We start from the raw sequence: 13,548 nt of genomic DNA, 5'->3' as shown, positions 1-13,548 counted from the left end.
TAACAAAATATTGCCGAAAAAACTAATTAAAATTGTCTAATTAACGAACTGTAAGTCATGTTTTTTGCACGTCCCAAAAGTTTTATTTGTTGTTGACTTCAAAGTGTCTGTATTGTCAGCATAGTATTCTACAATAACCATAAAGTCTTATTCACCCGTCAAATAATTTTTGAAGACAACTTTTGGAAACCAAGAAAAATCCACTCGAATAGTCTCTAATATTTTCCTAAGCGATAGCGTCTAAACAAATTTTTATTTGATAGTGGTAATGAAAACAATTGGACAAATATGTTTAAACTTCAGATTTCGAAGCCCAGCTATCGAAGTATTGTAAATAGTAGGTGAAATTTCGAAAGGTTAGTTTCAGAGATATTCATAAAATTTTTGACCTCCATATCAAAGGAACTAGTTCTCTATTAGACTTACTTAATAAAATAACAAATGTAATAAAAGGTTAATAGGATCGTATACCGAATGTGAGTTAATTAAAATAAATGTAAACATTTGACTTAAAAATGATCTTGCTGTGTGATAGGGTGTCAATTTTTTTTGTTTTTTGTTTTTTTTGTTGTAGGGACACCTTAACGAGTATTCTCTGCAAAAAAATATCCGCCGAAACCCTTTTGACAGCGATTTCAATTAAATGCTAAAACAAATTTTTATTTCAAATTTCAAACTAACTGAAACTAACCAATTCTATTCAAAACTATTAAAGAAATAAATTTAGGAAATTTTTTGATGGTATTGCTTTTGCTCTTATATATATATATATATATATATATATATATATATATATATATATATATATATATATATATATATATATATATATATATATATATATATATATATATATATATATATATATATATATATATATATATATATATATATATATATATATCGATCGGTTTTTAAAACGTCCTCCGACGTCGTCCGATTCCCAATCTCCATCGATCTCTGTCCCTCCACAGGTCCTCGTCCAGTCGTCTCCATTGTATTTCACTATTGATGCCCTCTGTCCAGCTCTTTCTCGGTCTTCCCCTCTTCCTTCTTCCTGTAGGTGTCCAGGTGAGTATTTGTTTAGGCAGTCGCTGTTCTTCCATTCTTTGGACGTGACCGTACCATTATAACTGTTTTGTTCTTATTTCGTCTGAAATCGTGTGGCCCACCTTCATGGTTGTGCGAATTGCTTCGTTTGGGACTCTTTCGTTCTTGACCTTCCTGCCGCTCTTCTCCAAAAGTCCATCTCTGTTGCCTCCAGCGTTCTCATGGTTCTTTCTTTTAGTGGCCAGACTTTACTGCTGTATGTGACTATGCTTTTAATGATCGTATTGTATATTATTGTGTTTGTTTCGTCTCGTGATTTTTTGGTCCCACAAGAAGGTGTTCAGCATAGTAATGGCCTTTCTTCCTTGATTATTTCGTTCTTTGATGGCGTAGTCTAAAGTCCCAGTGCTGGCAATGTACATTCCCAGGTATTTGTAGGTTTCGCAGCTTTTGATAGCCTGACCATCCTCTAAGAGGAGGTCGCGTTGTGCTCCACCGATACACATATACCTTGTCTTTGGTAAGTTTATTTCCAACCCCCATTTCTTGTATTCTTCGATCAGTTTTCGCATCATGTATTTTACATCATCGTAGTCTTGCGCCATTATGACTTGGTCATCTGCGAAGCTTAGGGTGTATATGTTTGCATTGTTAAGGGGAATGCCCATATTTCTGCATTTTTGCTTCCATATCCTTAACGCTTGTTCAAGACATATCTTGAAAAGGGTGGGGGATACAGAACACCCTTGTTTGACTCCCTTGTTGGGTGTAACTCCATTGGCTATTTTTTGGCCGACCTGGACTTTAATGTGGCAGTTTCTATATATTCTATTTTTTATAGATTATTTTAGTAAATAATTGCCTGTAAAAATCTAAGGGTGTATTTTTTCATATTAATTAAAACATTTTGGTTTCTAAGTTTTATAAGTACTTAAAGAAATATGAAAATTCAAAAATAATATTTATGTTCTTGTAGTTGCGTATTATTGTAGTTTTATGCCTAGAAAATTAGAAGGTTCATTAAGTAGTCAATTAAGAGATTTAATGGAGTTAGGAGAGTCATTAAAGTCTTAGTACACCTAAAATGAGAATTTTTGTTTTCGTGTGTCATAAAAATAAAATATTTTTAATTAACTGCCAGTATGGACATATCTGGTCAAGTTATTAATTTATCATGCTTCTTTAAATTCATATCGAACTTATATCGTTATTTGCATGTCTCATACGTCTAAATTTAATAAAATGTTATAACACGTTGTCGTTTTTGAAAGAAAAATGTAATCTTTAAATGGCTTAGTTGAACATCTACATTTAACCCTACATTGACCATCTGTTTTGATATTTCAAAATGAGATGAAATAAAATGGAAATCATCCTGTACAGCAAAAACAAAGAAGCGACTGGTATTAATTCAATTCCATTTAAAACAAGTATATTATATTTATATTGAAAATTAACGTAGATGTGTGAACACATTTGCCATTCTGATTAGGATAGCCGATGCTTGTATAAAGCGCATTTGCTCAATTCAAAGGTTTTAATTTTAAGCGGGTTATTTATTAGTTATAAACAGAATAGGAGCGTTCAGAATATAAATTATTTAAATTGGTGAAATCGGCGCGACCTCTACCATTTTGTCAATAAAACGTTTCCCTTGGATTTTTTGGATTGGTTTATTTTGTTTGAACATTGTCAATTAATACTTATCAAGGTGCTAACTAGGATCAGAATTAAGTGGCGCTTTAGAATATACATACACTTAATGTTATAAATTATTCTAATAATTATAATTACATATTTCTCTCATCGCTCGGTGCTCGCAGTTGAAATTCGTTGGGACGGTGCTGCAAATAGAAAAAAAAAACTAAATTAAAAAAAATATGTTTTCCAAAATTTGGTTTTATGTGGTACAACTGGGAAAGGCAAGGCAGGCGCTAAAACTCATTTTCTGAAAAACATTCTTGAAGACTTATTATTATTTATTGTCTATTTTGAATATTTTCCTATTTTTAGAAATATTAGAGATTTTCCTTAAGTGGAATTTAAATAACAGTTTAATGTTAATTCTGATTATATGTATGCCTCCAAAATCAGATATATTTAATTAAATTTTGCAAATCCACAAAACAGTATTTCGTTTTTTGTGTTTTTTTGACTATTCGAATCAAATTACTCAGAAACGTGCAGATATTGACCACCAAGATTTTAACTGTTAAAGTCTGTTCATAGATATAAGAAAGTGATTAACTGATACGAATTAAGGAAAGACGCGGACAAGCTGTAAGAATGAAATATGACCGAACAGGTCCGTACTTTGCTTAGAATTTAATTTTTTGGGGTTTTCTTAGGAAAGATACTAATATTTATTTTTATTACCTACTTAAATTACTTAAAACTATTCACATAATATATTAGTATCACTATCACTATCATCGCTTGTTCTAATTATTATTTGTTCTATATTATTTTCTATATGTTTAACAGAATTTGCCCAACTTTGTGGGGGGATGTTAAAAACTTCGGTTTCTATAAGTTTGAGGACATTGGAGTTAACACGACGAATGGCAGATTTCAGTTGGTGCCAAACATGTTCAATGGGATTAAATATATAGTGGTAAGGTGGAAGGAAGCCTTAAAACTGTATGCCCTAGATTTTTTGCATAATTATCACAGACGTATTCCTTTTGTAGGTTCAAGCTTTGTAGAACCTCAATTAATTGCTTTTTGGTATAATCTTCATGAAAATTAATGTCGTTATTATACATGTAGTTTTGGATTGTTGCTTTTGTGTCACATGACGAAAGGGTTTTATTCAACTGTCTACTCTGATAACTTGCATTGTACATTACAATGACGCTATTAGGAGGAATGTTTGGAACTAGTTTGTTTTTAAACCAACTTTCAAATAAATCAGCGGTGGTGTCTTCATGGTAATCCAGAGAAGAATTTTTAATATTTTTCGCAGACAGAGAAAGTCCATTTGGAATCCAACCATCTTGAGAGCCAGCATGCAAAATAGTTATTCTTTTACCTATTTTTGATGGAGCGTTTGTTTTACACTTATCAGTTGAGTCAACCCAACCCTTTTCCGGGGTATCATAAGTGTCGTACCAGGTTTCATCCAAGTAAATAATTGGCCTTTGTTGTTCTCTGTAAATCCTAATTTTTTCCGATTTCTAAAAGATTCCATTAAAACTTCCATAAGGTAGTTCTGCCACATTTAACACCGGTTTCATCTTTTTCAAGCCTCCTAATTAAGATATCTAATGCAGGCACGCTTTGTTCCTCGTATAACTGGTAAATTTTACGCCGCATTATATCTTGATCACTTTCATCTACACTCGAGAAAATGTCAGCATCGCTTCTTTTTTTCCTCGCTGAAATGGGATTATTCACAATTTTCCATACAGTTGATGTTGGAATTTTCGTCAATGTGGCCATTTCTTCTAAAGATGTTGGCACCACATTCAGACTCAAATAAACATCGTTTATAACTTCGTTAGTCTCAATAGAATAGTGTTTTCTACATTTGGGCGGGAGCATCTCCTGAGATACACTAGACTCGCACATATTTTGCATAATTCGCACACGATTCAACACACGCTGTATTACACACGAAATAAGGATGATTACTAATAAACTAAGTAGTATACCAAACCAAAGAATATTAAACACTGGTAGGTATAAAATTATTTTCTATTACGGACCACAATTTTACCTCAATTTAAATTCCGAAACTTTAGCTAATAATCTTGTTGCATTGCATGTTAATGACCACCCTTGGATAATCCCATTCAAAAGCAATTGGTCACTTTCTATTATTTACTTTCTATTATATATCAATGAACAAACCATACCTTTTAAAATGTTTTCGAGATCATCATTCTTGAAATGGTCCAATAATTTTTGGTTATCTCCCGTGCAGATGTTGATAACACTTTCACTAAAATTCCAAAATATTAATTTTTGGTTCCTGATCACTAAATCTTCGAGTAAATCCCCAAAACTCTGAAAAATAGTCGGTATTACTTCGTCGTGTGGTTAAAATGCCGCGATTCTTACCTTTGCTATCGTTGCGTCTACGCTAGTAACGTATTTCCCGTCAACTACCACAGTGGCATCATCGCCGATACAGTCTTTCAGGATTTCTTGCCGCAGATATTCTGAGGACGTGAAGTGCAGGGCCACCTTGGGTTGGACAATATAAACCTTGTTATCTACGATTATGGACTTCTCTATATAGAGCCTAGGTCTTGCGCTGTCGTACAGAATAAAAAGCATATTTGTTCCGATGCCTATTAAAATTCCGTACTCGAGACTTATGAGCAAGCAGCATGTGATTGTAACTAAGTAGGGTATCAAATCTAATTCTAAAAAAAAAAACAAAAAAAACATTACTTAGAAATATTACTACGAGGTTACACATTTATTTTTTACAGTCGTTTAATTATTTCTTACAAATTAAAGGCTTCATATCCTATAGGGAAGTGTTATTTTTTGCTCCTGCATAAAACCAGGTCAAGCAATTTGTTTAAAATTTTGCGTAGTAAAAAGGAGCAAGTGGACAAATGCACAAAATCATCGTAAATATCGAAGCACTTGATCGTATTATATGTATAAACTTTTGTATCCTCGAAATTTTATAAGTTCCGGTACTTATATGAAATTCATGAATGTTTGAGAGCCTGTTGGTTGATTCAAGTGAATTAATAATATACAGGGAGATCATAAATAAAAAAAATGGAATACACTATGAGTGCGTAATTGAGTCATCCTGTAAATAAAAGCTTATGAACCCGTTTAAATTTGAGTGTAGCAAATTTCGTTGACATTTTTGACACAAAATTTTAAAAGTTATTCTTCTATTTAAATGCATTTAGAAGTTAAGAAGAATTTTTGTTAGTTTCAGTTTTTCGAGATATTTGCCTCCAATATGGAGAGAAGTATTTACAAACACCATATATTAGCAGATACTAAGAGAATAGCCATAAATATACTTTTATTCAATTCTAGATTTTATATTTTTATCTTGAATAAATAAGATATTTACCAGTTATTTTAACTTTGCTAATATCTATCTAATATTATGTAAGTTGAATGCAATATATAGAAAAGTTCGAAGCCAACTGGCAAATGAGGTTTAGAATCTGGCATTTTAAAAATAATATGATTGAATTTACAATCTGCAGTATTCGTTTTCAATGCGAAAAAAAAAAACAAAATGTCATGCATAAAGAAGGTAAAAAATATTTTATTTTAGATTAAAACAGCTAAAAACGGAAGAGGATAAAAATTAATAAACATTGAAATATTATATTCATGCAAAAAATATAAATAACTATAAAAATGCACATGCACTATAGGTTTTACCCGCAGCCTAAAAACCTTCTGATTTTGAACACGGCATTTTAACTATATAAAATACCTCTTAAACAGAGCTGTTGTGCGGCGGATGAATGGCTATAAAAGATACAAGATTTAACTAAATAATTCAATAGAACAGAGCTTTTTTTTTTCAGTTTAGTTAAAAAGCTGCTCATAGCCATATTTTGTCTTTGAGTTAAATTTAGCCAACCAGAATTTTTCTGATACATGATTAAACTAACGCAGCGCATAGCAGTTACGTTTTGAATTAGTTTTGAAACCGTTGAAGGTTCTCTTTATTAATTATAGCTGATGGTAAACTGTACCACTATTTACACTGTCACAAAGTATGAGTTTTATATCTTTCATCTAACATTTTTTTGTTTTTGTTTTGTTTATGTTAAAGTAAAAAAAAATATTGCATCCAAAACCACCATCTCTGCCATAGAAGTGTTCAATTTGAATAATTTTATTTACAACTTTATTTAGTCATTCAAAAATTTGACAAAATCGGTATCTGGACAGAAGAATATTTTTCAGTTGCTCAGTATCTTTTTCATGAAGTAAAAATTTTATCCTAAAACACAGAACTTACTTTTGGTTTTCCACAATACTTTGGCCGCGTGAAACTCGCACAGATAGAACATGGATACCGTGATAACTGCCGCCAAGGTAGCTTTGGGAATGTATTTAAAGACGCCCGTGAGCAGCGCTACTGAGACCAAGAGCATCATGCAAGTCACCAGTCCGGCAGTAACAGTCCTCACACCGGAAGCGTTATTCACGGCAGTCCTTGTGAAAGAGCCGGTGATCGGCATTGAATGCACTAAAGAGCCCGCCATGTTACCGATACCGAGCGCCAAAAGCTCTTGGGTCGCGTCGATCACTTTGCCCTTCGCTGAAATTCAATTTTTCATTTCAATTGAAAATTCGTTTAAGGAAAAAATTCAGAATATTTACGTTTCATGTACTAAATCATTTAGAAATTCAGCTACAGAAACGGACAAAACATTAAGGTTTAAATCCTACATAAATAAGTGCATCTATTTACATTTAAAGATATTCTTTTCTCATCACCACTACTATCTGTACCTCTAAAAATTAGACTTCCAGACTCCTTGATTTTAAGTCATTTCAATTATTGTAGTTTGCTGTAAACGTTGCGTCAAAAGTCAACTATATTACAAACTAAAAAAGAATAGAACAAAATATAAACGAACTCTTAGTAATATAAAAACACACTTTCTGCATATTTCGTATTTTTTCAAAATAAGTGGAAGGGATTGAATTAGATTACTCCCATAATTTTTAACCAAATTCAAAAAAAAAACTTACGCAATAACTTGAAAAATATAATAAACTCGTCTATCTAAATTTATTTTCTTCCAGGCCATTACGTAAGTTTTTGTTTAGATTTAACCAAGATCGATAGAGCAAGTCTACTTCATTCCCCTCCGCTCACGTGTTTTTATATAGGAACCACCTCCTTAAGTTTCATGCTATTGTTTTGAGTTATATAAACTGTAAATAAGTTGATATTTTATCGTTAATAAATTTTTGTGTTATGAGTGAATTTATACGAGGGTCACTTGAAAAGTTGTCGACCTCACCCTCCAGATGGCGGCAGTAGTTACTAAAAGCTAGCACTGCACCTCTTGATAATTACTTACCAAAGTTTCAGCCATTTTGGTTTTTAGTTGGGAGTCGTTTGAGTGAGTCGATGTGTGTGTGAGTGTTTTCGTGAAATTGGAAAAAAAAATGAAAAATGGAAATTAAAATTGAAAACTGCGCTCGGAGGACAATGATGTTCGTCAAATGAGGAGGCAATCACCTTCGTGAACAATTATTTTGCGGAGGCACACTGAGTACTCTTTGGATGGGTTGGAGAGACGAATGCATCGCTGGGAGAAGTATATAGAGTTACATGCAGATTATGTAGCAAAATAAAAAAAGAGAAAACATGTCTTCTATCAATTGTATCATTGTTGGGTCCGAAACTTTTCAAGTAACCCTCGTATAACTTCTCAATTGTTTAGTTTATTCCTTTTTTTCTTAGTATGATTTGTCTAGCATTTCTATATGTATATTTTTCTTACTTTTTTTGCAAACAATTATTATTGCTGTTATTGTTAAACATATAAATTTTGCATAGTAATCTGAAAAGTGGTCCCATTTGCATTTTTTCACGAAAAATTAATGGCTAGTCAGTGCTGCCAGAGGCCATGTTGATATTGTTAATTTTTTTGTCGGTGCGGTCCATAAACATTACATCTGAAGGATACCCGACAATTTATTCACAAAATGAGTCGAAACTGGCGACCAACATAAACAGACATTTATGAATGCTTTTGTTCCCATGTCTTTATTAGTTAACATGATAGTAATAGTAAGTTATTTCACACACTACACAGCACACAACAATTTTAAACAACGGTTTAATTAGCATCTAAAAACAAAACAAATATCAAGCATCTGACGTCTCCTCTGATAGGTCCAGATTTTTACGCATCGTAGTAAAATGATTCAATGAAAATATTAAGGAGGTTTTTGGCAAGTACTAAAATGAGGTTCTAAAACTTACAAAATGACTTCACGATAGCGATGTGTTCCAAGAAAGCAATCATAGGCGCAAACGCAAGGGTTATTCCGTATTGGGATAACATATCCGTTATGCCATAGTGAATCCCATTCCAGGTTGTCTCGAAAGGTGGCAGGCTTATCGGAGGCAATCCTGCCTTGACTGATCCTATTATAGGCAACATGCTTTTGAACGGTAAGAGGTGAAAAAAAACATTCAAGCACAAGACGCAAGTCTTGACATATTGTCCATATTACTTAAAATAATGCATCCTCGCTTATTACTTATATTGATTACTATATTTTTTATGATGGAAAATATTACCAGTAAGCAAGAATGGAGTTGCGTTATAGTACTTATCAGCGACGTAGGCTACCGATGTACCCGTGACTACAGCCAAAGCGTTTCCGCCCATGCACAGATAAAATACAAACTTCCCGATTATATTTCTTTGTCTCGACCAGTCCGACCGATGCTGTAGCGATCCGTAAACCCTCAATTGCTAATGAAAAGCGTCATGAATATGGATTTCAATTAACGAATGACTCTTACCCGTAACAAGAAAAGGCAGACGATGGTCGTCAATCCCAAAATCATATCCCACTGTCTCACCTCGCTAAAATGTTCGATGGTAGACTCCCATGACTCCAGAAATTCACTGGACTTGCCTGATATACCCAGTAGAGGTTTTATTTGGGTGGAAGCAATGCTTATAGCTGCCGCTGTCGTAAAGCCGGATATGATCGGGAAGGAAAAAAATTCCACCAGGAAACCTGGAGTAAGTCCTGCGGCTGCAGAAATTCGAAACGTCACGCCCATACCTTACCTAAATGCAATACTCCTCCCAGGAATATAAACAGTCCTGTTATAAAACATAGCAAGGCGGATCCATCTGGACCCATGGAGCTTACGCAGTCTTGTATTACCAGCGCCATTATCGCAGTTGGGCCCATGTTAATGTCTTTGCAGCTGCCGAAAACAAAATACATACAACCTCCCATGATTCCACTGTACATGCCATATTGTGCCGGAAGGCCTGCAACGTGAGTGCGCTATGTTGTAAGAAGTGCAAAGCGGGGCTAAAAGGGAAGGGAGGTACAAGATGTTCCTATAAATATTAAGTGCGTTAACAGTTTGCGTGAATAATGGTCATAAAAGGAAATAGTAAAATCGAGGAATTTGGTGCTTCTGATTTCTTCAGCATTATCGACTCCAATGTTCAACTTTTATCCCATTTAACCGACCCTGTATTTTTAATGGTTTTAAAGTTATTGAATAAGCGCTTGCTATGTATAGGTAGCGATTAAGGTAATTATAGACTAACGGTGTAAGGTAAGGTAAGGTAAGGTAATTGCAATGAAGAAATGAATTAATATTTCTAAGACTGAGTTTAAATTTCGTTTATAGTCAGTTCGTTGTGGTAGTATCTAAGTTTGATGGATCCAAGGGAAAGGGGAATTCCTGCACTCTAAACTAACCTACCAACCTACAGTAATGTGTACTCAGATATCTACACATTATTTTGTACTTAGGTATTTGGATATACCTGCAACGGATGCATACGCAATGCCCTGTGGTATTTCTGTGAGTCCAACAGTGAAACCCGCCAACAGATCTTGAAGAAATAACGCAAAATTATATCGCGGTAACCAGGTGATGATTGGTAATCGGCTTTTTATTATTCCCACGAAATCAATTCCCGAGATATGCGACGGTTTGTCTTCATCTGCAATAAAAAAAAATTACGTAACTGATATGCCTTTTTTTTAAGTACTGGAAAAATGTCTTTAGAGTGAACCCCATAATAAAAAAAAATAATTTTATATCAAAAGTGCAGATCTAAATGTTTGGATTTTTCTCCCACTGAGGGCCCTTATTAATAGACACAAATCTACTTTAGTGGTCTATGTTGATATTTTAGAAAAATTACATACAGGGTAATCGAAAAGTAACATTCAATATTTAAATGAAAAAAATTGTTAAAAATGAATTCTTATATTTTATATTTTTATCGTATTTATCAATTAAAAAGAGGGCGACTTTGTCATGTCATGTCATGATTTACAAAAAAATAAAATTCATTTAAATTTTCAATATTATCTTTTGATTATTTCTTTATTTTTAAAATTTTTTATTTTTAAAAATTTTTAAATTTTAAGTAGATTTTTCTCTTTACAATATATCGCAGGGCAGCCCATAACAAAATGGACCACACTGTATGTTTAATAATAATTTTAACTTAAAAATAAATATTTGTGGGTTAATAAGAAATTTTTGGACTTTTGATTGCTTGTTAAGACTCATTGTTCATAAAAAATATAGGTATCCTTATCATTCAGCACACATACCTTTGATGATTACAGATTCCTTTCTCACTGGTAGTTCTAGGGTGTGGTGAGGAGGTCTGTCTAAAAATTTTGAAGCCTTTGACTTATAGACATAATATTTAAAATCAAAATTCAACAGGTAGGTACTTACCCCTGACCACCACTGATTGCTTTCTAATTGGTACATTTTCAACGCTATTGCGAGGCTCTAGATAAGGGTTGATAATTAAGGGGATAAAAGTTAAATATTTTTAAAAACACCAAATACCGACCTGTAGCAGAACGTTTCCTCATTCTTTTGGTTTTAAAAATTTCAAAGTTTCAATTATATTAGTTAAATATCAGATTTTGATAATACCATCGTGATAGCTGTTAAAATCACCCGCTAGATACTTCAAATCAATTATTAATGAGAGGTTCCTATTTGTTTTAAAATAATGATTGTTGTGCTTTGTTATAGGAAGATAACGCAAAAAGGTTTACCAACATAAGTTTAGAAATGATTCTTTTGTGTGCAATATAGAAGCAATAAACTTTTAGTAGGGCCCAATCAATGACCATACAGTTAGCACCTCCTTCACCTAACAACGCGTTATCTTATATTATTGATTATTGACAACCGCATAAGAAGGCGTTTATTGAGGTTTCCCCGCGAACAAATAATATTATTTATATTAATAAAATTAATATAAATAATGTCAATAACAGTAATAATATGGCCAGAATATGTAAGACATATTAAATCGGTATATAACTATATAAAAAAAATAAAGCCACATAAATTTAAAATACCAAAAACAAGAATAATTTTCAAATCAATTATATTAAATATTATAACATTAGATAATGGTAAAGATGTACTTAGATGTAATTCAGGATCAAGTAGGCGAAGCCTGAGCTCCACAGAATAATGAATTTCCAATTACTTTTCGGGTTTTAGGTCTGTGAGTGTATAGAGCGTGATCTGTGGTAAATTGCTATTCATTGCCAACTACGTTAACTTCAACTGACCAAAATACAATCCTACCTAATGCGTGGTTAAATTCTAACCTCGTTGCCGCAAATCATTTTTATTTTATTGTTAGAATATTGTCTTAAATTGTACAAAAACACAATGCACGGATTTTCAGTTATGATCAGAGGCTCCATAAGACATTGGAGAAAGTTTCATAAGAGGTATAGCAGTCAGTTTATGTACCCTAACCATATAAGTATTCTTATTTTAGCGTGACTGCTTTTCAGTCACCCGAGCCCGAAGCTCCTATAGAAAAACTAACAATTCCGCCTCCAAGCGGGACAGACTCACCTGTGTCTCCTAAAATCGATAAATTAGCTACCGAGATAGCTCATTTGAATTTGATTGAAGTATCAGAGCTTAGTAGCCTCTTGAAAAAACGGTTAAATCTTCCTGATGCTCCAGCATTTCCTGCTGGAGGATTCGTAGCTGCTGCTGCTCCGGTAGAAGAAGAAGAAGTTGAACCTCAGAAAGTTAAAACTATCTTTACGGTTAAATTAATGAAATTTGATGAAAAGCAAAAAGTTGCTTTAATTAAGGAAGTTAAAAACCTATTGGAAGGTATGAATCTTGTACAAGCTAAGAAGTTTGTAGAGGGAGCACCAACCGTGGTAAAAGCAGATATTCCAAAGGAAGAGGCCGACAAACTTAAGGAAGTCTTGGAAAAAGTTGGGGCTACTATTGAAATAGAGTAGAACGTTTGAAACCCATTTACTGATAATAATAATTTGTTAGAATTAATAATAAACATTTGAACAAACCATACTGTTTTTTAAGTGGAAAACAAACCTTTAATATTTTTAATGCAATTTCCACTTTTTATATATCCTGGCGCCTCCACCAAAGAAGAGAATTTCAGCATCTTATAAACAAAGTATTGTATGAATTATACCTAAACAGCATGCAAGTGATCATGTTTTTAACATACGGTATTTTTCTTCAAGTTTGGGTTTTGAATTTTGGGAAGAATAATAATATTGAGAGTTTCTTGTAATCAATTTTTTCAAAAATTTTCATTTGCAATAAAAAATGCATTCACCTCTAAAATAATTTATTGACACAATACTGTAATAAAATATTCATTGTAAATATCTATTTTTAATTTTAAATTCGATTTATAATTTAATTGTCAGCCAATTTATTGACAAATGTAAATGTTTTTGAAATTTTAAGAAAATTAACAATAAATGCGTAATTGTTCATAATACTTTGAA

At 32.9% G+C, this 13,548-nt stretch overlaps 3 protein-coding genes across 3 annotated transcripts; 1 reads left to right on the top strand and 2 right to left on the bottom strand.

Annotated features, from left to right (window-relative positions):
• Positions 1-1,322: 1,322 nt before the first annotated feature.
• On the bottom strand, positions 1,323-1,718 carry LOC132699683 (uncharacterized). Its single transcript, XM_060666531.1, has one exon. The coding sequence runs from the start codon at positions 1,716-1,718 to the stop codon at positions 1,323-1,325; it is 396 nt and encodes a 131-aa protein (XP_060522514.1).
• A 1,004-nt stretch (positions 1,719-2,722) lies between these two features.
• Positions 2,723-11,728, bottom strand: LOC132699176 (sodium-independent sulfate anion transporter-like). Its single transcript, XM_060665745.1, has 12 exons — positions 11,592-11,728; positions 11,471-11,527; positions 11,341-11,400; positions 10,539-10,718; positions 9,819-10,028; positions 9,545-9,765; positions 9,317-9,494; positions 8,996-9,160; positions 7,010-7,312; positions 5,113-5,420; positions 4,908-5,058; positions 2,723-2,894 (listed from the first exon to the last, which is right to left on the bottom strand). Exons 1-12 carry the CDS (start codon positions 11,611-11,613, stop codon positions 2,854-2,856), a joined length of 1,896 nt encoding a protein of 631 aa, XP_060521728.1. The 5' UTR covers positions 11,614-11,728; the 3' UTR covers positions 2,723-2,853.
• Positions 11,729-12,308: 580 nt separating this feature from the next.
• LOC132699575 (uncharacterized) lies at positions 12,309-13,095 on the top strand. The gene is made up of 2 exons (XM_060666369.1): positions 12,309-12,495; positions 12,546-13,095. The coding sequence occupies exons 1-2, from the start codon at positions 12,434-12,436 to the stop codon at positions 13,027-13,029; spliced, it is 546 nt and encodes a 181-aa protein (XP_060522352.1). The 5' UTR covers positions 12,309-12,433; the 3' UTR covers positions 13,030-13,095.
• Positions 13,096-13,548: the final 453 nt, after the last annotated feature.

The sequence above is a fragment of the Cylas formicarius genome, unplaced genomic scaffold (assembly GCF_029955315.1).
Source record: "Cylas formicarius isolate icCylForm1 unplaced genomic scaffold, icCylForm1.1 PGA_scaffold_3__17_contigs__length_32017465, whole genome shotgun sequence".
Taxonomy (NCBI): Eukaryota; Metazoa; Arthropoda; class Insecta; order Coleoptera; family Brentidae; genus Cylas; species Cylas formicarius.
Note: the sequence above shows the minus strand (reverse complement) of the source record. Positions and strands in the feature narration are given on the sequence as shown.